The 23,356-nt window shown below is 58.9% G+C and overlaps 1 protein-coding gene across 3 annotated transcripts; it reads left to right on the top strand.

The window, feature by feature from the left end:
* The first annotated feature begins 3,424 nt into the window (after positions 1-3,424).
* On the top strand, positions 3,425-22,669 carry IGSF8 (immunoglobulin superfamily member 8). Of its 3 annotated transcripts, none has more exons than XM_043501734.1 (7): positions 3,425-3,909; positions 13,147-13,521; positions 15,937-16,404; positions 17,072-17,485; positions 17,887-18,291; positions 18,877-19,025; positions 20,584-22,669. In XM_043501734.1, exons 1-6 carry the CDS (start codon positions 3,843-3,845, stop codon positions 18,990-18,992), a joined length of 1,845 nt encoding a protein of 614 aa, XP_043357669.1. In that variant the 5' UTR covers positions 3,425-3,842; the 3' UTR covers positions 18,993-19,025; positions 20,584-22,669. The 3 variants fall into 3 exon arrangements, with proteins under 3 accessions (XP_043357669.1, XP_043357670.1, XP_038239491.1); XM_043501735.1 differs by having other exon boundaries at positions 3,426-3,902; positions 13,146-13,521; positions 20,394-22,669; XM_038383563.2 differs by having other exon boundaries at positions 3,426-3,909; positions 20,394-22,669.
* Positions 22,670-23,356: the final 687 nt, after the last annotated feature.

Below are 23,356 nucleotides of genomic sequence, written 5' to 3'. Positions count from 1 at the left end.
ACCCATCTATCCACCCCCATCCACACCCCTCCATCCACCACCACACCCATCTATCCCCCCACCATCCACCACCACCCATCTATCCACCCACCATCCACCACCACCCATCTATCCACCCACCATCACACCCCTCCATTCACCACCACACCCACCATTCCACCCCATCCACACCCCTCCATCCACCACCACCACACCCATCTATCCCCCCACCATCTATCCACCCCCTTCCACACCACTCCATCCACCACTACCCATCTATCCACCCCCATCCACATCCATCCATCTACCACCCCACCCATCTATCCACCACCACCCCATCTATCCCCCCACCACTGCACCCCTCCATCCACCACCACCCCATCTATCCCCCCACCACCGCACCCCTCCATCCACCACCACAGCCATCTATCCCCCCTCCATCCACCACCACACCCCTCCATCCCCCCTCCATCACACACCTCCGTCCACCACCACCCCATCTATCCCCCCACCACCATACCCCTCCATCCACCACCACCCATCTATCCACCCACCATCACACCCCTCTGTCCACCACCACACCCATCATTCCACCCCATCCACACCCCTCCATCCACCACACATCTATCCACACCCTTCCATCCACCACCACCCATCTATCCACCCCATCCACCCCCCTCCATCCACCACCACCCCCCTCCATCCACCACCACCCATCTATCCACCCCATCCACACCCCTCCATCCACCACATATGTCTATTCACACCCCTTCTTCCACCACCACACACGTCTATCCACCCACCATCCACACTCTTCCATCCACCACTCTACACGCATCTATCCATCCACTACCATACACACTCATCTATCTACCTATCCATCCATCCAATGCCTACCCCCATCTATTTACCACCATCCACAGCTCTCCAACTGCCTGTCCTTCCATCTGCAGAATGTCACCCCACACTCCTCTGTCCCTCTGCAGTCAATGGACTCTTGCTCTCAGCCTTTGGGTATATTAGGGTTTGTAACACCACCTCCCTGCCCCATTAGACCTTCTCTCCATGGCTTGCCCTTGGATACCAACTCCCCCTGACGCCTCAGCCAAGCAGGGGTTCGGCCTCCATTCACTGCTAGATTCACCGCAGTCCAGTCCCTTGGCTCTCTGCCCACAGGCTGTTTGGACTCCGTACTGCTGGGGGCCAACACCTGTTGCTCTGGACTCCAAGAATCCATTAGTACGTGGCTGCTTTGACAGCTTGTCTGTGGTTTCCTCTAGGGAGGCGCTGGGGAGATTAATCTGCATCGACCAGGGCAGGATCAATAGCATCCAACAAGCTGGGCAGGAAATATTGACTGGGACAGGCTCGCTGCAGATAATTGTTTCTACAAACAATTCCCAGCAGGGCAGCAGCTGGTGGTAGCAGCGGGCAGTAGGGGGTGGCTGGGGGTGGATCCTGAACTATTTCTCTGGAGGGAGAGGGCTGGATCCTTAGTTCAAGTTCATGAACCTTTTATCCTGTCATTTGAACTCATGGGGCCGTTTTTTGTCTCCTGCTGCTTGTGCAGCCATTTGCCCACATGCAAAGGGGACTGAAACACACCCAGGAGAGGTTCACACCTGGTCTGATGTGAATGACACACAAGGGGCCGGGGCCGGGGAATCAGGTTCCATGAGACACCCAAGTAGACTGGACGTGGTCTTGATCCTCAGCTGATGCCTGGTTAGCAGGGGCATGGTGGCTCTCTGCTCCTGAGCTCTGAACTGGTCCTTGGGTAACTTAGAGCAAAGCTAAGGCTGCTGTAATTCACACTGCCTGCTGCTTCAGCGACCAGGAATCTCACAGGGAAACGGCATCTTGCCCCCTTTGCTGAGGTGAGGATGGCAGGAGGGGTAAGGCCACTTTGGTGCCACCGTGTGTCGGGGCCAGGTGGAGAACCCTCAATACACCTTTCAGGATAGCGTCCAGGCTGCTCTGTGCTGATCACCAAAGGGCCTAGCACAGAGCTCTATGAGCTGGGTGGTTCGATTCTGGATCCCTTCCCCCCCCCCGCATCAGGTCCCCTCAGGAGCAGGGTGAAGAGGAACAATCGTGTCCATGGACTCTGGAAACTCCCCTGAGCCGGGCATGAGGTTTGGGGCACGAGATTCAGGCAGATTCTTACCAGCTCCCAGGGCGAAGGATTTCCCACAGCCCGAGTTCCCGGCAGGCACAGGCATGGTGGTAAGGAGCCAGCATCAAACACCTTCACATCAGGCCTGGTCCTGAGCTACAAAGCCCCAAGCCAGTCCTGCATGTCTCCCCACTCAGCGCTTAGTCCATGCCCGTGGGTGAGTGCGTGTGTGTCTGGGGAGGGGTGGAGTGTTCTTGGCTTCTGGGGGAGTTTCCCAACAATACAGCTGAGCTGCGTTTGAAAAAGCAGCTAGATGAGTCCTGTGTTCAGGAGACCATTGTATGATAGGAGGGGCAGTAGGGTTAATGTTGTCACCCCTCTGCCAAACAGTACCAGATTTTGGGGCCTAGCAAGTCAGTTTCCCATTGGAGGAGAAACCTGTGACATGGAGCCCCTGTGTATTCTTAGCACCACTTGTTTATTTACACTATATGCACCAGTCCCAGAACAGTGGCATCCCAGACCACAGGCAGGCAATGCCCCCCCTCTCTGACATCTCAGCCCACACAGCCACACCTGGTTCCCAGGGGGCAGCTCTGCCTCAAGAACTGACTCTCCTTCAAGATATTCCAGCAGGGAGCAAACTGCTTGCAACAGTTCCCCCAAAAGCAACCGCATCCCCAAAAAAGTAACAACAACACAGCACTTCAGCAAAGACTGACACTGCTCCCTCGAGACCAAACAGACCTTATATGACTGGGTGCAACAGTGTCACCTGGTGACTCCTGCCCTAACAATAATGGTCCTTCACCTTCTCCTGAACTGCTATAGGAAAGTCTGACTCCACAGCAAGATGATGGATTAACCCTCCCAACAATACCAGCTGCCTCCAGTCCTGCAAGGTAGGTCAGGGCCATCTGCATTATACATAGGGGAAACTGAGGCACAGAGACGGGCTAGGAGTCACTCAGGGTCACACAACAAGTCAGTGACAGAGCGGGGAACAGAACCCCGGAGTTCTGCTCCACAGGCAGGATTCTGAGCTAATCACTAGGCCCCAGTCCCCTCCCTGAACAAGGAATAGAACCCAGGAGTCCTGGCTCCCTAGACCTCACTCTCTCTCTCAGAGTTTAAGGTATCTTATTTCACGGGGGGGGGAGGGAGTCTCCAGATTTCCTCTCCTCCCAGGGACCCTCCATCCTGCCAAGGGCAGCTCCCCTACACCCTGTGGGCAGTACTGTGCAAAGGGCCAAGGATTGCTCAGCCAGCACTCCAAGGCAGCCACCTCTGGGGTGGAACAAGGCAGCTGTTTAGCAGCCAGGCAGTAATGCTCCACAGGGACCTCTCACCACACCCAGCACTGACATGCAGCCGCCTCTGGGGTGGGACACGTACAACAGCTGCACCCGGGCGCTCAACGCAACCCCCACCCCTCCCACGGGGAGGCCGCGGCGGAGACGCAGGAAAGCGAGGGGGGGGCTTTCCCGCCCCGACTGTAGCCCCGAGCCCAGGCGCGGGACGTGGCGGCGCGCAGGCTGCGGTGGGCCGGGCCGGGCCGGGCCGGGCCGGGGGATCGATCCGGGCCGCCCAGCGGCTGTTCCCAGCTCGGCGAGCCGCGCCCGCTGCAGTCGGGCGGGGCCGGGGGAGGCCGAACGGGACCGAGCCGGCGCACGGGGCCGCGGGTTGTCTTGCCTCGGGCGGCGCGTCCCCGGCGAAGGCTCCTAGCCCCCGGCCGGTGCTCGCCACCATGGGAGCCGTGAGGGAGCCGCTGCGCCGGGGCGCGCTGGGCTCCTTGCTGCTGCTGCTGCTGCTGGGTGAGTCGCCGGGGCTCGGTGCGGGCTGCTGGGGGCATGGTGCGCGGGGAGCCCGGCTTGCTTGGCGTGTGTGGGGCCTCTGGCGGGTGTGCTCCTGGAGATGGGGCAGCCCTGCCCCCTTGGCGGCCGGGGGCGCAGTGCGGACGGGGGGGGGAGCCCTGCCCCCTTGGCGGCCGGGGGCGCAGTGCGGACGGGGGGGGGGAGCCCTGCCCCCTTGGCGGCCGGGGGCGCAGTGCGGACGGGGGGGGGGGAGCCCTGCCCCCTTGGCGGCCGGGGGCGCAGTGCGGACGGGGGGGGGGGAGCCCTGCCCCCTTGGCGGCCGGGGGCGCAGTGCGGACGGGGGGGGGGGAGCCCTGCCCCCCTTGGCGGCCGGGGGCGCAGTGCGGACGGGGGGGGGGAGCCCTGCCCCCTTGGCGGCCGGGGGCGCAGTGCGGACGGGGGGGGGGAGCCCTGCCCCCTTGGCGGCCGGGGGCGCAGTGCGGACGGGGGGGGGGGAGCCCTGCCCCCTTGGCGGCCGGGGGCGCAGTGCGGACGGGGGGGGGGAGCCCGGCCCCCTTGGCGGCCGGGGGCGCAGTGCGGACGGGGGGGGGGAGCCCTGCCCCCTTGGCGGCCGGGGGCGCAGTGCGGACGGGGGGGGGGAGCCCTGCCCCCTTGGCGGCCGGGGGCGCAGTGCGGACGGGGGGGGGGAGCCCTGCCCCCTTGGCGGCCGGGGGCGCAGTGCGGACGGGGGGGGGGGGAGCCCTGCCCCCTTGGCGGCCGGGGGCGCAGTGCGGACGGGGGGGGGGAGCCCTGCCCCCTTGGCGGCCGGGGGCGCAGTGCGGACGGGGGGGGGGGGAGCCCTGCCCCCTTGGCGGCCGGGAGCTAGACCATGGTGGGGGATGAAGGTTCACAGCCCTTGATTCTCCTGCCAATCCAAGGAAACAGGGCCGTACCTGATCCCTCCTTCTCCAGTCTCCCCCCAACCCTTTGCCTTGCATCTGCCTAGAGACTGGCGCAGGGAGGCCCACTCCTTCCTCCCACTTATCCCCCCCCAGGAAATGTGTGCCCATGGGGCTTACCCCTGCAGCTCACACCTCCAGGGCTACCTCTGCCACCCAGAGCAATGGGGCCTGACCCCCATTTACCACAGCACCTGCCTGTTGGCATGATCCCAGCCCTCTGTCTGTGTATTTGGGGGGGGGGGTTGTCTTTTCTGTCTCTCTCCATTTATTTAGTCTGATCCTCATTTGTTGTTGTTGCTTCCCTCTGATCCGCTGGGCTTTGATCATTGGCTGGCTCCTGGGTTGGGGGTGGGGGGTTATGTCCTCCTTGTGCCACATGCTAAAAACAAAAAGAAAAGGAGTACTTGTGGCACCTTAGAGACTAACAAATTTATTTGAGCATAAGCTTTCCTGAGCGACAGCTCACTTCATCGGGTGCATTCGATGCATACTCCTTTTCTTTCTGCGAATACAGACTAACACGGCTGCTCCTCTGAAATATGCTAAAAACAGGCTCTGGATGCTTCAAATGAGGCCCTGGCAAGATCAGGTCAGGCCCAGGAGGTGACTCCATCTGTCCTGCCTGGGGCTGGCCGGCCAGGCCCCAAGTTGTGAATATAGATGGATCTGGGGCTTTGGGAGGGGTGGGGATTGGGGCAGGGCTCAGGAAGAGTCTCTGCCCCCAGGTCTGCACACCCCACGGCTCCCCAGCTGGGATATCGTGGTCCCTGTTCCAGGCCCTAGCGCTTGCTGGTTGCACTGCATGGTCTGAGCTTTGCCTGTCCCCAAAGGAATTTCTGTGGCCACGCAGCGTAAATCTCCCGCAATTCCCCTGCAGAAGGGTGAGTCGCTCTGCGGGTCCCGTGTGACCTTTTAACGAGCACAACTAGAAGTCGTGGGCCTGATTTTTCATTAACCTCCTGCACTGGGCAGGGAGGGGCTTTAAACCACCTTGGCACTTCTTATATTTCAGCCCTGGTCCGCCCCTGGTGTAAATTAGGACAGCCTTAGGGTTGCTCTAATTCACCTCCTCCTTCCACCTGGGGAGCTGCAAATAACTGCAGGGCGCTCTGGCCGCACCACTGATCCACCGCCCAGGCTGCTCCATCCCAGCTCCCAGTCCCGTCTCTTCCCTGCAGCACCCACCCTCCGCTCTGGTGACCGGGCAGAGTAATTGAACTTTGTGAGAATCAAGCTCTGGGGACCCTGCTTTCCTCCTGCAACACCCCAAGGAATTAGCCCAGCATGCCAGCGCTGCGTGAGTCATATTCCATTCCAGATTGCTGGAAGATAACAGCCTAGGACTGCTACCGCTGGAGAGATGGGGCTCGGTGATGCTGAGGTTCCCAGTTTGTATCTTGATGACAGCAAAGGAGAGGAGTTGTTACGGTTCGGCAGCATGAAGGAGCCAGCCCCCCGCCCCGCCTCCCGCGTGCTGCATTTCAGCCTCATGCCTTAGAAAGGAAGACAGGCTCTGTGGCTGTGGGATGGGATTGGGACGCAGGGCATCTGGGTTCAAGCCAGTGGCTGCAAATTGAAGCTAAATAAATTGAGGCTGGAAATGAGACATAGATTTTTAACAAAAAGAAAAGGAGTACTTGTGGCACCTTAGAGACTAACAAATTTATTTGAGCATAAGCTTTCGTGAGCTACAGCTCACTTCATCAGATGCTGTAGCTCACGAAAGCTTATGCTCAAATAAATTTGTTAGTCTCTAAGGTGCCACAAGTCCTCCTTTTCTTTTTGCGAATACAGAATAACACGGCTGCTACACTGAAATCAGATTTTTAACAGTGACGATAATTAAGCACTGGAACAGTTTACCCTAGGGCTGGGGTGGATTTTCCATCACCGGCAGTTTTTAAATCAAGATTTAAATCTGCCTTTCCCTAAACCCTTTGTCTGTGCAGACTGTGAGCGCTTCAGGGCAGGGACTGTGTCTCTATCTGTGTCTGTGCGGCACCTGGGGCAATGGGTCCTGATCTCAGCTGGGGCAGGGACTCTCTATCCGTGCAGCGCCTGGCACAGCGGGGCCCTGATCTCAGCGGAGGAGTCGAGGCACTTCTGTAATATAAACAAACAATAATAATCCCAATTCTAGCTATATCAAACAGTCCCCTCTCCACCCCCCCCCACCCCCCCCAAAATCCTCACTCAAACTGACTTCTGGTTTTAAACCACAATATATTATTTTGAAAGCCAAGCAGCAGAAAAGCAAATGCACTGCTAAATATTAGATTGGGAGGCTGGCGTTCTCCTTGTGTATCACAGCCCCTGCCCCCAGTTGACACAGGCACCCCCAAGTTCAGCTGTTATCCCCCCTGTCTGTTTCACAGCACAGCTGGTCAGTTTCATAGTCGGGGGGAGGGAAGGGGAAGGTGGAGCGGAGCCCAGAAATTCCAGAGGAGCCCCCCAAAGATTGAAACTTTTCAGACCTTCCAGCCTGAGTTTCCAAAAAGGGGGTGGGGGGAGAATCTGCTCCTGATTTTTTTTTTTTTTTTTTTCTGTGCTGAATTTAAATCCTCCCAAACAGGAAACGCTACTTAGAAACCAAAGTCAGGGTGAGTCACTTTCCTCACCACAAAATATTCACTCCCTGATTCAGAAAAACCTTGAATGTGTCAAACTGCCACCTCCGAATCTTTTCCACTGCAGCTCCAGGCTGCTGGATGAGAGGCACGCGGGGAGGGGTATGAGCCATTGACCCTCTGGCCCACAGGGGGCAGATGGGGGCGTGGCCAGAGCACAGGGTGCCATGGCTAGTCCCTGCCCCCCAGTGCCCATAGGGGGCAGATGGGGGCATGGCCAGAGCACACCGTGCCATGGCTATTCCCTGCCCCCCAGGGCCCATAGGGGGCAGATGGGGGCATGGCCAGAGCACAGGGTGCCATGGCTATTCCCTGCCCCCCAGGGCCCATAGGGGGCAGATGGGGGCATGGCCAGAGCACAGGGTGCCATGGCTATTCCCTGCCCCTCAGGGCCCATAGGGGGCAGATGTGGGAGTGGCCAGAGCACACGGTGCCATGGCTATTCCCTGCCCCCCAGGGCCCATAGGGAACCCTGGAACATCTCAAAGCACACACAGGGACTGGCAGTTAGCACCCAGGCTCAGCAGGGGCTGTTCGTCTCTTTGCCATGGCCCAGGTGGGGGAGGGCAGGTGTGTTTGGCTCTGGATTTTCAGCCTTAGCTCTGGTCTGACTGGGAGTTAACAGGAAGTGGAGGGGTCTAGTAGTTAGAGCCGGGCTAGAGAATCAGGACTCCTGGGAGCTATCCCCATCTCTGCCATTGACTCTGTGCGTGGCCTTGGGCAAGTCACTTTGCCTGCTCTGTGCCTCCGTTTCCCCATTTGTGCTTGGACGATATGGCCGAGGCCGGCATATCGAGAGTGGCAGTGGTGCCTGACTGCTGGGATCGTGGCTGTGCTGCACGAGACCTAGGGGCTGACATGATTGCATTGGCTGGCCAGTTCGCTCCTGGCCCACCTGCGTCTGCCCTGCAGTACCAGCGTCACTATGGGCACCCTAAGGGCAGGGACCTGTTGTCTCAGGGATCCCACGGGTGATCCTGAACCTGGATGCCAGTTACAAAGCTAGTGATTTCACTAAGGCTTATTTCCCACTCTGGTGGCAATGGGAGCCTCCGGTCGGGCCCCTTGGCACAGCTGCTGTAAGTGCATCTTCCCCCCACCTTGCTCCCTATACGTGGAAACCTCCCTATTTGCTCAGCCACCACACAGGGACCTCTTGTTTCTCCTGTGGTGCTCACCCGGAAGCAAACCCCCCACCCCTGCCTCTCTGCCTTCTCTGTCAGCTCTTCGGGTCAGGACCTAGTTTCAATTATTTTGGCTGGTGAGTTTTAGCGGTGCTGGCTCTAAGGCCCCTCGGCGCCCGCTGGCGGTCTGTGTAAACGGGCCTTTGTGCACACGAGAATCAGGCCCTGCTGCCTGGGGTAAACAAACAGGAGTCGTCTTGTCCCTGATGGTTAATTAGCTCCTTGGTCCAGGAGGCAAAAGCAGAATGAGATCTAGCAGTGGGGAATGGCAGTTGGGCAAATTCAGGCTGGAAATAAGGGGCACGTTTTTAAGAGGGAGGGGAATTACCTAGTGGAATGGCTGCCCTAGCAATGTGTGGTGTCTGTCTGTAAGATCCACTTTGGCTCATGCAGACATTATGGAGCTGGCTGTGGGCATCTGTTTGATCATCTCTGACCTGGATCGTGCAGGAGCGCGATGGTCTCTTGAGATCTGTGATCCAGCCTGAAGTCTTAGGGCCAGGCTAATAAGAGTGAACCCATTCAGGCACCTAGTCCATGCACCAAAACGGCCTCCGTCTAACTAAATCACAGCCAGGAAATGGCTAGATCAGTTTAGCTGGCTCCTGTCAATTTGCCGACACAAGCGAAACTGCTAGAAGCCAGGCTGAAATCGAGGGACGAGCGTCTGTGCCGGAGTGAACGAAATCAGTGCCGAGCACTGGGGGAAATCTGCCCTTTACCGTGCACCAAGAAACGTGACCCAGTCCTGTTGTGTTTTGTCTGAGCAGCCTGGATCTCAGCTGGCTGCCAGGTGGCATGACCCGGGTGTGCAGCGCGTGTGTGTGTCTGGCTAGCTTGCCTTGCATGGTGCAAATGCAAGAGAAGGAGCCTTTTGTGCATCCTGCCTGTTGGAAGCACTGCCGGCGCTGCATCCCCCCTCCTCCCTATTGTCTCCTCAGCATCCCAGAGCCGTCATGCGCCGAGTCTGATTGTCCCTGTGGAGGATGAGGCAATAGACCCGGGTCTGCGCTGGGACGAAGGCTGGCATGTCAGGCTGGTGCTAGCTGCCCTTGGGCGAGGACGAGCAGGGGGTGGAAACGCTTGGGGATGGGAGCAAAGGTCCTTGGGTTGGGCCGCAGCTGCAGAGCGGAGCTGGAGGGGGCTGGTTTGCCTCACTCTCCAGCCTGTTTGATCGGGGAATCTGCTGGGGATTAGGCCCCTTTTCTGGCTTGTGACTTGTTCTGTGCTGAGATGGTTTTCCTTAGCTCTTCCTAAGGAGCTGCTAAATAGCTGAGGTTGTAGCAGTGTGAGCTAGATGCCGGAGCATTGGACTGGGACGCGGGGTCTGTTCCTGGCTCTGCCACTGGCCTTGGGCACGTCATTTCCCTGCTTGGTGCCTCAGTTTACCCTCCTATGTCCTGTGAGCTCTGGAGGGCAGGGACAGTCTCTCCCTGTGTGTCTGTGCAGCGCCTGGCACGAGGGGGCCCTCCCTCTGATCTCTAGGCACTACCATAATACCAGTGGGGCTCAGACCCCTGGCTTGGCTCCTGCCTCCTGACCCTGCTTCCCAGCCGTGACCTCTGGGGAGCTGCAGGTGAAGGCACCTCTCAGGGCAGCTGTCTGTCTGCTGGGAGGGTGAGGGAAGCTCTCGCCCTGAACTGCCCCAGGGCTGGAATCGCAGCGGCTCCCCTGTCCGCCCTGGAAGTCAGTTGATGCCCATGTGGTTCTCCTGGCTGCTGGCCAAGGGAGTGTTGGCGTCTCTCCTCCAGCACGAGGGGTTTAGCCCTTGGGGGCCGGTGCACCAGTGAGGCAGGCGGCTCCAGCACAAGGCAGGAAGCAAATATGTAGCCAGTCACTGTTCTGGCTTCTGGAAGCAAATTTACTGCTCACAAGGGAACGGCTGAGTTGGGCAAAGTCTCCCACCCGCCCAGCTCCTCCAGTGCCCGTCAGTCCCTACTCGTAGCCCCCTCCCCGCTGTCCCCGCACTGGGCACCCCCCTGCCTTGATCCATGGCTCTGCCACTGCCCCTCAATTCCAGCCCATGCCCCCCACTATCCCACCAGGGCTCCCCCTGCCCCTCAATTCCAAACCCTACTCCTCCTTGCCATCCCAACCCAGGGTTCCCCTCACCCCTCAATTTTGACCCACAGCCCCCCCTTCCCTACCCAGGGCTCCCCCCAGCCCCTCAGTTCCGACACCCAGCCCCTCCCTTCCCTACCCAGGGCTCTCCCAGCCCCTCAATTTCAACCCACAACCCCCCCCCCACTATCCCAGCCCAGGGCTCTCCCACTCCTCAATTCCAGCCCACAGCCCCACCCCCCCACTATCCCAGCACAAGGCTCCCATCTCATCCCTCAATTCTGACCCACAGCCGCCCCCCCCACTACCTCAGCCCAGGGCTCCCCCTTTCCCTGTCCCTCAGTTCCAGCCTAGAGGTCCCCCCACCCCCGGCTATCCCGGCCCAAGGCAGATGCTGCCTAATCCTGTGGCTTTGTGATGCAGACAAATGTTCACCAGGAATTGGTCTGAGATTCCTACACTCATGCCACCTGTGATCAAAAGCAAGGACTGGATCCAGGGCTGACGGGGCTCCTCGCTTGCCCCTGGGGCCCTTGTGCCTTGACCCAGCTCCTGTCAGGAAGGGGTCAGTGCCAGTGTCTGGAATCCTGGGCAGCGTCATGGCTTGTACTCCTGGCAGCTGCGGATTGGGAGTGGCCATGGGGCAGAGGGCCAGGCGGGGGAGAAAAGGGCTGGTGAGCTGAATCTGACCCCAGTGCCAGGCTCCAAACCAACCCCCCCCATCTCTGTGGAGCTCCAGCGGCCGTGAGACCCGCGGGGGAGAACTCCCTGGGTTCAGGAGCACCTATGTGGCCCCCTCGCAGGGCTGGGGAGTCAGCTGAGTTATGTAGCCCTACGGGCTTTCTGGGGAAGCTGCCGTAAGTTAGAGCTGCCTAGGGGCTGCTCTAGCTTACTCTGGGGGCTGCTTCGGCTCCTGCAGTAGCCATGCAACCTGCTCCCCCCACCCGGTGTGGGATCGCTTTGGGGATGCAGCCTGGAATCTGGCCCCATCTAAAACCATTTCGCAGACGAAAGCAACACAGCAAAAGTGACACTTCTGCGATGGCTGATGGAGTGGGGGCTTGGCAGCCTGAAGTGGCAGGGCTGACTAGAGAAGTTGTGGAGGCAGAGAGACAGGCTGTGCTGAGATGGCTGCAGAAGAGGAGGGTGGCCGATGCTGGGGGAGCAGAGGGGGAAGTTGTGCAGCTGGCTCTGGGAAGGGGTTGGGTCCTGAGATGTGTTTGGGAGCTGTACAGGTGAGAGAGGATGTGGGGGATGCGGTTGTGCTGGACATGCTAGGAAGCAGGTTGTGGAGTCCAGTGGGTGCAGGGGGCTGGGACGGGGAGTGCGGAGGATTTCCCTGCTATGGGGCTGAATGACCGGGGGGGGGGGAGGAAATCATCACTTGCCCCTCAGTTTCTGTAAACCAAACCTGAGGCAGCCTGCTTTAGTGGTTAGAGCACAGATCCGGAAGCCGGACTCCTGGGTTCCTTTCCTTGCCACTCGATGTGTGACCTGGGGCCAGCCCCTTCCCCCTCCCTGTGCAGCGGCAGCAGGTGCTGGGAGGTTTAGCTCCTTGGGGTTGGGGCTGTGAAGAGGTCTGGGATCCAGGGCTGGAAAGACCAAGGGATTCAATGGATGCGGTCTGTCCTCAAGTCCCATCTGCTCCCATCTGTGATCCATGTCCCGGGGCCTCCTCCCCTTAAGCCATTCCAGTTCCCTTCCCTCTGCTGCCAGCTGGCCTGGTCTCTGCACCAGGAGCCAAGGCACCTAGGTCCAGGCTGGAGGGAGCCACTTTCCAGTGGGAGTTCATATACCCGCCCATTGCCAGGACTTGAACCCAGGGCCTCCTGCACCATGGCCCTGGCTTCCGCTGCTGGAGCTGAAGAAGTGATGCTGCTGGCAGCAGTAGGCTGTTGTCCTGTTGTGGAGCAGCCACTAGAGGGAGACAAGCAGCATGTTGCTAGTTGGGGGCTGAGAACAATTGGCTGTCGGGGAGAGGGGTGCTCTGGACTTGCTTGGGTGGAGGATGGGTCTAAGGGATGTTCCTGGGGGATGGGGTCTTGGGGGCATGGAGGATGGAGCCCATTGGTTGGGGCCTGTTCACTCTAGAGGAAGTACACGGCTAGTTGTGACATGGGACCCCCCAGGGGATGCATAGGGGGTCTGAGAAGGGGAGCGTGCAAGGATGATGGAGTGATAGGGGGCAGAATGATGGGGGTGGGGCTCTGGGGATGTGCTTGGCAGGGGTTGGGGCCCCTAGAGGCAGCTCCAGGAGAAGTACTGGGGGGTTTCTGGGAAGATGAGTATAGTGGGGGGACACAGACCCTGGGGGGGCACAGAGGTGGGGGATGGGAGCCCCTCGGCCCCTATGTGCTGAGGGATGAGACGGGCTGTGCTCTGTAATTCCCCCAGTCACTAACACCTTCCCCCCCTTGTCTGCAGGGCTGTGTGGGGCGCGGGAGGTGCACCTGCCCCCAGGGCCCCTGTTCCGCGTGGAGGGCACGGCCATCTCCATCCCCTGCAGCGTCTCGGAGTACGAGGGCCCCACGCTGCAGCACTTCGAGTGGTTCCTGTACCGCCCGACGGCCCCCGAGATCTCCATCGGCATGGTCAGCACCAGGGACCCCGCCTTCCCCTACGCCATCTTCAGCCCCCGCGTGCAGAGCGGCGAGGTCTCGGTGCAGCGACTGCGCGGCGACGCTGTTGAGCTACGCGTGGCCCGGCTGCGGGCCGAGGACGCCGGCGTCTACGAGTGCTACACGCCCACCACCGACTCCATGTACCACGGCAACTACAGCAGCAAGGTGGTGCTGAAAGGTACCTGGGTGCCGTGCAACCCGGGGGGACTCCAGGGCTGGGGGCTGCCCCATGCACACCGCCTGTCTCCCAGTTACCCCATTCCAGCACTGGGGACAAGACAGGGAAGGTGGCTGTAAACCCCCCTTATATACCCCCCAGTGCCAAGATGAATCCCTAAAATAAAGATCCCAATTCTCTGCTGCCACCCAGACCCTTGTGTGGGTCACTTGCACCAGTGACGGGGGCCGGCCTGCCGGTCACGTGGTGTCTTGTAACAAATTTGTGCTGGTGCAAATGAGGCATGAGGAGGTGGGTGGCTGCGGCGCATCAGTGACTGACCCTGTACTTGTTCTTCGTACCGTGGTAGCGCCCAAGGGCCAGGCCTAGGTCAGAGCCTCATTGCGCTAGGCGCTGTACAAACGCTCTCTGCCCTCAGTCTGTTGCTTCAGGGAGGATTCTGTTTTATGCACTCCCCATAGTCTGGATCTTACCAATTCCTGCCCACAGTGTACATTTTAGCAGCCTTGAGGTTGCTCTAACTTACTCTGCTCCCCAGGTCCCAAGTTAGATCAACCTCAAGGCTGCCGTGATTTATACCGTGGACAGAGCTTGGTATGATCTAGACTATGGGGAGTGCAAGACATCCCAAAGCCTGACCCACCGCCCCCCTCAGTTGTTTCAGCCACTCCCCCCAACAGCTCTGCTGATGCCCCTCAGTCCTGACCCCCAGCCCCCTGCTGTCCCAGTCCTAGGGCACCTGCTGAGTCGAGAGTCTCCCATATACACAAAAAGGGCCCAGTGACGGGCATGAGCTTGACCCTCCCGGCGCCAGCTGCGGAGCCAGAGGAGTGTTGTGCTGCAGGTACCTGTCTGTGCTAGGGCCCTTCGCAGGGCCTGGGCCCGGCTCTGAGGAGACGAAAAGTGACTGCACCCAGGTGTGGAGTCACCCTCACACGCTCTGTCCCGCTGCTGCCCTCGGGGCTTTTCCCTTTCCTGTAAGGGAGCGACTCGTGGGAATCCCCGGCGCCCGCACGCCAGGCAACGCAGCATGGGCGGCTGAGATCATATCGCCCCTATGGAGTTTGTTCTTCAGAAAGGGGAACAGGGATGGAGTGTGCGGAACCCCGCAGTTCCTCATACCCTGCAGCCTGGCCAGCAGCCAGCTGCGCCTTGGGATGTTCCCACTTGACTGGGCTCTTTGGATTCGCTCATTGGGGTCTTCCCAGGGGACCAGCGAGCTCCTGAGCAGGACGGCTGGGAGACATGCTGCAGCCTTCACAGCAGGGGGATTCGTTTTGTGGGGCAAGAGGGGTATGCGTTGGGATGTCTCTGGGGCATGGTAGATGCCCTGGAGATCCAGGCATCTCCCCCGCCCCCCACCTATACCTCACACTCTCCCTGCCTGGCATGGGTGGGGTGTGCAATAGGGTCTTTCACCTCAGAGAGGCCCAGGGTCTGGCTCTTATCTGCAGCAGCTCCCACTACCCCACCCGCCACGGGCATCAGCCCTGCCCTGGAGGGGGCCCCCTTGGGCAGGAGGTAGCCGTGCGCTCGCCCCAGAGCCGGGCAGCCTGAGCCCCAGTGCTGGGTAGGGGAGTTGGGCTAGCAGAGGCTGTGTTCTGCCATCCAGAGGCTCTGGAAAGGGGCTCCAAAGCTGGGGGGGGGGTCAGCTGGGTTTAGGGGCCCAATCCTGCCAGGAGTTATCAACTTCCACAAAGGCTGCTGGGCCAGAGAGAGCAGCTTGCAAACTGTGCCCTGGCTTGGCGGCTGCCCTGGGGCGCTGAGTGCTCAGGCCCTAACAGGATCAGGCCCCTTGTGGCTACAACCCAGGGGTTTGGCCAGTGGTGCCCCCTGGGGGTGAGAGTGGAGTTTGGGCTCCGTGGCCCATTGGGACCTCAGTGCCCTGCAGAGACAAGCAGGGGCTAGTGACTGAGCCGCTCTGGGATTCCCTGCCTGGTGTTGGGGTAGCTCCCCCCGCCGTTTCAGCCAGCAGGGGGTGCTGAGGAACCAAAGGGCAAGCTGTGGCTTCGGGGTGTCCTTAGGGCTGCGGGGTTTTCTCTCCCATCAGTCTGTGGCCTACAGGCATTTATGGCCATGGGGCAGCGTTCAAGGGGATTAAAGCTATGGGGGGTCGGGGGGAGATATCGGACATCAAAGGGAAAGAGCCGTTAGAGCGGGAGAGGGTTGATGGGAGCCAGACTCCTGGGTTCTATTCCTGGTTCTGCTCCAAACTCGTTCTGGAACCTTGGACCAATCTGGCTCTGACTCGGCAACCCCCCGCTCTCTCCCTCCCCCCCCCCTTTCCCCCTAGTGGTAGAGCAGAGGGGTCATCCCTGGGCATCTTGATTCCCTAACTCCAGTGACCAGCAAGACAAAGCCAGGCCTGACCGTGCTCACATCTATGTCTCGCTCTCTCTCTCTGCACCCCTGCAGTGATCCCTGATATGCTCTGGGTCTTGGCCCCCGCACCCAGGGCCCCTCTCCGAGGCCGCATGGCTGGCACCTCCCCGCTGCAGCTCAGCTTGTCGGAGGGCCAGGAGCTGCAGCTGAGCTGCACGGCCCGGAGCCAGACGCAGCAGCACACCCATCTCTCCGTCTCCTTCGGGGTGTCGGCCCCAGATGCCCCCGTTGGGCGCCAGACGCTGCAGGAGGTGGTCGGGCTGCGCCGCGACTTTGCCGTGGAAGCTGGCAGGAGCTATGCCGAGCGGTACCGGGCTGGGGAGCTCTCTGTGGCCAAGGCAGGCAGCGAGCAGTACAAGCTGGCGATTGGGCAGGTGCGCCCGGGGGACGCGGGCACCTACCACTGCACAGTAGGAGAATGGATCCAGGACCCCGACGGCAGCTGGCAGCTGATTGCCGAGAAGCGGGCAGCGCTGGCTCAGGTGACTGTCCAGTCCATCGGTGAGTCCTGGCTGGCTTCACCCCCAAGCCGCGTCCTGTGTCGGTGCTCGCTGGGCTGGGCTCCCATGAGGAGGGTGGTATGGGGCAGCAGGGCATTTGCTGATGCTGCCTGTCAGGCGGGGGGGATTGGGCACCAGCCCTACGTGAGCTGCTAGCCTTGTGCCTGTCGGGATCCTGCCTCTTGGTCTATCCCCACCATCAGGGACCGCATTGCCTGTTGTCCTCCGATTCGGTGCAAAGTGCAGCTCCGGAGCAAAGTGGGCACAAATCAGAGCACTCATGTTTGCACGATCGCCGTGCAAGTGACCAAGTGGGGCAAGGTGGCAGGGAATCAGACCCTTGGGCCTCGGGGGAGCTGGATTCTGTGGTTCCCCTGGCTGGCTTCACAGGCTGAGGTTTGTGTGAAGGGCTCAGCAGCTTGGCAGGGAAATATTTCTGCCCCCCCCAGGCAGCTTCAAGTGAATGCAGAATTCTCCTTCACCCCCTGCCCTCAACTGCTGTGCAGCATTGCTGTGTGCCTGTTAAACAGCAGCCATGCTCCACCCCAATGGTGGCTACACGTCAGTGCTGGGTGGAATGATCTCTGGGCATGGGGTCCTTTGGGGCGGGGCCGATGGGGCTGTGTAGATACTCTCACTCCCTCGCTCTCTCTTTGGTTCCTTTTCAGCAAGCCAGTTGGCGGTGTCGGCCAGCCCGCCCGAGGTCCGGCTCAGTGCTGGAGACGCCCTGGAGCTTCTTTGCAACCTATCAGGCCCTGTGCCGCCTGCGCCCCACGTGGCATATGCCGTGAGCTGGGAGGTGGGCGAGGGGGACAGGCTGCTGGTCGCGCAGCTGGACACGGACGGGGTGGCCATCATTGGGGAGAGCTATGCCAACAGCCAAGTGGGCCGGCGCCAAGTCTCGCTGCAGAAGCTGACACCTGCCCCCGGCTCCTACCGGCTGCGGATCGAGTCAGCCCAGCCAGGGGACGCGGGTACCTACCGCTGCATGGCCTGGGCCTACATTCGCTCCCCTGATGCCCAGCTGCGGGAGGTGGCCAGCAGCCGCTCGCTGGGGCTGAAGGTGCACATGAAATCAGAAGGTACAAAGCTTGGAATGGGTGGGGGGCTGGCATGCATTTGCAGGGGCCCCCTTTGCACCCCTACTCCTGCTGTCTGCCCTGTGCCCCAGCCGTGCTGATTCCTATTGCTCCGACAGGGTATGATTGGCCTGGGTGTGAGCACCCCACAGCCAGCGCTCCTGCCCTGTTCCCTACAGCGCCCCCTGCTGGGGGATGCCTTAAGGGCAACTTTGTGGTGTTTTTTTAGATGTTCCCTCCTCTCTGCATTTCCATGTGTGGCCCCAGCCCCTCGGCCTCTGACGGCATCAGGCTTCAGCCGGTGGGGGATGTTCAGACTCTGCTGGGCCTGGGGGCTCAGCATCTGGGCCCCGGGCCATAGCTCCGGTGCACTAACTCCTGCTGCCCTTGTCTCTCCCCTGCAGCTGTGGTGCTGGAGGTCTACGCGTGGCTGCCCGTCCCCGCCACCTACCGCGGGGACACGGCCGAGCTGCTGTGCAACATCTCAGTGGAGTCGACCCAGGCCGTCCACGTGGCCGTCAGCTGGTGGGTGGAGGTGACGATGGGGGAGGAAGAGCCCCAGGGCCGGCTGGTGGCATCTGTGAGCCGCGAGGGCGTGGCCGAGCTGGGCAGGCGGGCGTCAGGCGGGGACATGAGTCTGGACAAGGTGGGGCCGCAGTGCCACCGGCTGCGGCTCCACGGGGTGCAGCCGTCCGACGAGGGGAGGTACCACTGTGCCGTCACCTCCTGGGTGCGCTACCCCGACGGCAGCTGGTACAACGCCGGGGCTGTGAAGTCCAACTCTGTCGCCGTGTATCCCTACGCCCGGGGTGAGTTATGCATGCACCCATATATCCCTACGCCCTGGGTGAGTTCTGCGTGCACCCCCCTACATTTATCCCTAGTCATGAGCAAGTGCCGCTTGGCGCTGCCCATTCCCTGTGTATCCCTACACCCTGGATGCGTGCTGTGTGCACTGCATCCCCCCCAACCCCCCGGTTTATCCCTACGCCACGGGTGAGTGCCACTTGACACTGCCCATTCTCCATGTATCCCTACGCCCTGTGTGAGTGCCGGTGTGACCCCACCTCCCCACAGTCCTGGGTGAGTGTTGGTGCATTCCCCTCCCTCCCCCCACCATGTATCCTTGCTGAGTTCTGCCCCCCAGTGCGCCATGGTCTGTCCAGCCTGACAGCAGAAGCTGTTGTGGGGCTGGGAGGTGGCTCTGGGTGAGATGTGGCTGGCTCTGTGCCCTCTACCAGAGGGCGGCCTAGCTAATCCCCCTCCTGCCCAAGCCCTCTCCACCTCCTGCCACCCGGCTTCTCTGCCAGCTCTCCGGCTGATGGCCCCGGGCCCGGCTGCTCAAAGCCCCCTCCCGCACCAGGTCTGACGGGCCTCTCTGCTCTCCCCCCCAGTCATGGACACCCTGTTCATCCCCCTCATCGTGGGCATCACCAGTGCCCTCTTCACGGGCATCGCCATCCTCGCCACCATCACCTGCTGCTTTATGAGACATCTCCGCAAGAGGTGAAGCACGCGGGAGACCGGCCCCAGGGCACTGCAGGTGAGTCGGCCTCTGTGCAAGGGGCGTGGGTGGAGGAGGAAACTGCATTATGCCTCTTCACCCACCCTCTCCTGCTGGGGGCATGCCATAGAGCAAGGCCGGGCTCTTCGCTCCCAGGGGCTTTGCTGTGTGCCCAGGTTGTTCTTGGGCAGCAGATTTACTTCCCCCGGGGGCTGGGAGAACTGACACTGCCAATATGGAACAGACTCTGTGCGCCCTCTGAAGGGATGTGGGTAGAGGGGATCCGATGGGAAATGCTACATCCATGATCCTTCTTGGGGCAGCTCTGCTTCATATTGGTGGGTGTTCTTTGATCTCCGACACACAGCTAGATCTCCTGCTCCCCCCCCCCCACTTGTGCCCAGCCCTGCCAAACACAGTGTGAAGTCCCAGGGGAGCACCAATCCAGGCACCCTCGAACTAGGCTTTCAGGGGGTGTGAATCTAAAGCATATGAATGATTTGCATCAAGTGCTGCACCTGGGGCCGATCTTGGGTCTGATGTGTTACAGTTTCAGATCACACCACAGGCCATGTAGGAGAAATCAGAGACTAAACCGATTTAGTCTGCGTGTGGATGGGAAGGTGGGTCTGAATGTCAAAAGCTGGCCCTTAAATTTGTGTGTGTCTTCTATCCTCTACTGGATGGATTCAGATCTACTCCACTATGTGTCATAACCCCTGTACTGCAAACAGCTAATGGAGATTCTCCTTTAGTTCCAGTGGCAGGGTTCTGGGTTCGAACTAGACCTGGTTAGAAATTTTCTATCAAAATGTCTTTTTGCTGGAAAATGTAGTTGCCACAAAACCAAATGTTTCTAAACTTCAGAAAAACTTTGATTTTGCTGAAACTTTTGGGTTTTTTTCCCCTGTCATATAAATCTCAGCAAAATACTTTTGTTTGGGGTCCAGTTCCACCTGAAGGGAAACATCCTGGTTTGTTGAACTGAACTAAAATGTTTTGTTCTTTCTTCCAAATCAGTTCAATATTAAAGTGCGTCTACCTGTGCTGCCACGATGCCTCATGGGAGTTGTAGTTCAGCCGCAGAGCCTGCCCAGAGGGAAGAATAGGAGTGTGAGGCATCTGAACTACAACTCCCATGAGGCACCGCGGTGGCATAGGAAGATGTTTTGTTTCAGATCAGTTCAATATTCAACAGTGTTTTGCCATTTCTTTGAACTTCTGTGGAAAAACTGTGAAATTTTGACCTCCTTCTCCTGATTCAGGACCAAAAACAGCTGAAATATTTCCAGGGGACAGAATCTTTTTTCCGTGCCCAAGTCTCGTTCTAAGCCAACTGGCCATGGTTCTTTGGGGTTTCCTTGTCCGGCTGCCCCCTGATCCTACCCTCTCTCTCTCTCTCTGCAGGTGCCTGCTCCATCTCGCTTTCCTGCCAGCCTTCACTCAGGCCACTGGGCTCCCCTCTTTTCCCCCCACTTGTGACTTTTGACTTCTTACCTCCCTGGACCAGCTTGGGCAGCTTTTCAGCTCCTTGGACTGCACGCTGGCTTCCTCCTTCATTTGAGTCATTCCATTTTTTTTTCTAAACTCAACCCAGATCCAGGCAAGCGCCTGGTGAGAGATGGGAGAGACCTTGGGTCCTGCATCGGGGCCAAACTTTGCCATGCCAAGAAGTTGATGCATCCATCTGAGACATCCAGGCTGGAGACATCCCTCCCTGGAAGACATAAGGGACAACGGCACTGCCTCATCCTGCTCCTGGACTCGCTGCTTCCCTGATCCTTCCCTCCCCGGCCTCTGTGTCCCGGGGTGGGAGCGTGGGGGCTGCTTTTCCCTCTGGGGCCAGTGCTGCTGGAGACTCTATATCCTCCACCCCCTCTGTCCGTAACTCTTGTTCTCCCCTCCCCTACCCTCTTGTGTGTTGGGCTGTCCTGTGGATCTAGGCATGTATGGGCTCTGCCCCTGCCGTGTGCCCAGGGAAAGGGGGTATCATTCCCTAGGGGAGGGGCCCAGTGGCTCTATGCTGTGGGGAACCTGAGACTTGATCTACTGGAGACCTCAGAGTCAGTAACTTGCTTGTAGCCTATAATGTGGACAACAGCCTGCTACTGTTGCCAGCTGAGGGAACTCCTCTAGCCAGAGCAGTAGAGCCTTGTGCTTTAGAGCTGAAGGTCTTGGGTGCAAGCCATGCTGAGGACCTATGCTGGGGTCATGGTTGTGTGACCTCAGGTGACCTGAGAGAGGGGAGGCGTCTGCCTTCGTTTAAGAGAGGAGAGGGACTCTAATGCCAAAGGACTGAGGGCTCCAGCCTTCCTTGGTCCCCCCTCCCCTTTGAGGTTTTAATTGCACCCCAGCTCTGCCTTCAGGAATAGCCGAGCGGCCTCTCCCTGCCACTCCGTGGCTGGAAACACTCAGTACCAGTGGCTGGGCCTGCCCCCAGACCAGTCGCTTTGCAGCCAACAGGTCCGATCCTGGTATATCCCTCATGCTCACTGCACCTGTGCTCTCAGGCTGATCTGATGGCATTTTACACTGACTGTGAGAAATCCTGGCCCCACTGAAGTCAATGGAAAATCCCCCATGATCTGCAGTGGAGCCAGGATTCCAGCTGTGGTGTAACCAATGGCAGAATCCAGCTCACGTATTTCTCTTAAAGGGACACATCAGTGGCCATGGAGTTCGCGTTTGTTAAATAGATCCTAAAACCTGATATCTGTGGAGAGGGGCTAAAACAATTGGTGGCAGGTTTTTAGTGAAACTTTCCCCCAGGTCCCTGCAAGAGTGAAAGTGCCCAGGTTGGCAAGAGACATGCCAAACGAAGGCACAGGGCAGAGGGTGAGAACCGCTGCTGGCGTTGCTTGTCCTTTATTCTCCTGGGTGCTGGGGAGTCGCCTAGAATGCCAGGCTTTAGAAAAGAGCGGTTGGTTTTGATGTTGTGCTTTTAATGTAACAGGCACACGACAGCCAGGATTTTTCAAAGCTGCCTGGAATGTCACTGTTAAAACCAGGGCAATCGGCCGTACGCGTTGCTGACACTGTTTAGAAAAACCTCTGCCTACGTAATGGTCGTTCCTGTGACTGGTCTTGGCACAATGGGGTGTTCCCCAAAATTACCCTATCAGACAAGCACAGTATAGTATGTGTTGGGAAATAACACTTTTATACAGATAAGCACTAAATAGAGACAACCACTGTACATAGATGTATAAATTATTAGTCTCTTTTTAGAGATATAGGATCAGATCCTTATCTGGTGTAAATCAACATAGCCCCTTCAAAGGGACGCCACTCGGCAGGATCGAATCCTTGCTGTAAGGGGCCAAGCCATCTGGGCCTGATGTAGCAAAGCCCTTAAGCATCTTCTTAACTCGAAATCGGCCACTTGTTCCATTGAAGTAACTGGGAGTGCTCCCGTGTTTACAGTTAAACACACGCTTTGCTGAATGAGGGTGTCTAACCCCAGCAGAGGATCTGATCCTGTCTATCCACAGCGCTATACAGGGATCTAGATAGATTTAGTAATGACGGAGTGGTGTAAAATCTCTAGAGATCATCCCAAACCTTTGTCACCATTTTATGTTGCATATTAGAGAGGGAAGCTGTTTTCCGAAGCTCAGGGTTGATGTGGAATGTTTCTAGAAAGTCCATTTTATAAACATTTCCGTTTTGGCTCTCTTGCTAAATTGGGTAGTAACCCAGACTGTGGTGTTGCTGGGGGGGCACGGGAGGGGTTAATGCCTGGTTGTTGGGTTGTTTTTTTTCTCACTCTGGAAAGCACAGCTCAGATTTGGTTTAAATCACAAAGCCACGCGCAATTCAGCTTGACCGACTATTCAAGGGATCCTGTGGAGGGGTTAACGGGTCGGGATTCACGTTTGCGAACCCCGGAGACTTGCCAGGCCTCTTGCCTTCAGGTTTAGTTACTGATGATTCCTGCCAACCCCAAGTCTCTCCCGTGGATCTAGTCCATTGCCATGGAAATCCTGGCCCATGTTGGGAGCAGGGGTGGGGGAGTTGGACTCATTTTTCATTAATGTGGTGTGGTGTCACAAGGAGGTTCCCGTCCTAGCAAAGAGTATTTCCTTGTATTGTTCCCCAGGGCCTGCCTGTAACTCCACAGCGCTGCACAATTGCTTTTTATAGTCGCTGCCTGGACTTCTGGACACAGGGCTGGAATAGATGGGGCAGTGGGGGGAAAACCCATGTGGGGAAGACAAGGCATCCCCCCTCCCTCTGTCACTCGCTCGCTCACTTTCACTGGGCTGGGGCACGGGGTTGGGGTGCAGGCTCTGGACTGGGGCCAAGGGATTTGGAGTGTAAGGGGGCTCCAAACTGAGCCTGGGGCAGGGGGTTGGGAGTTGGGGTGCAAG

Source organism: Dermochelys coriacea, chromosome 24 (genome assembly GCF_009764565.3).
Source record: "Dermochelys coriacea isolate rDerCor1 chromosome 24, rDerCor1.pri.v4, whole genome shotgun sequence".
In the NCBI taxonomy this organism is placed as follows: domain Eukaryota; kingdom Metazoa; phylum Chordata; order Testudines; family Dermochelyidae; genus Dermochelys; species Dermochelys coriacea.
Note: the sequence above shows the minus strand (reverse complement) of the source record. Positions and strands in the feature narration are given on the sequence as shown.

Bases quoted from the DNA above. Each gene is read 5' to 3' on its own strand.
- IGSF8 (XM_043501734.1), top strand. From the start codon at position 3,843: ATGGGAGCCGTGAGGGAGCCGCTGCGCCGGGGCGCGCTGGGCTCCTTG. The intron at 16,405-17,071 runs GTGAGTCCTGGC...GTTCCTTTTCAG, and splicing joins GGTGACTGTCCAGTCCATCG to CAAGCCAGTTGGCGGTGTCG. The intron at 18,292-18,876 runs GTGAGTTATGCA...TCTCCCCCCCAG, and splicing joins CGTGTATCCCTACGCCCGGG to TCATGGACACCCTGTTCATC.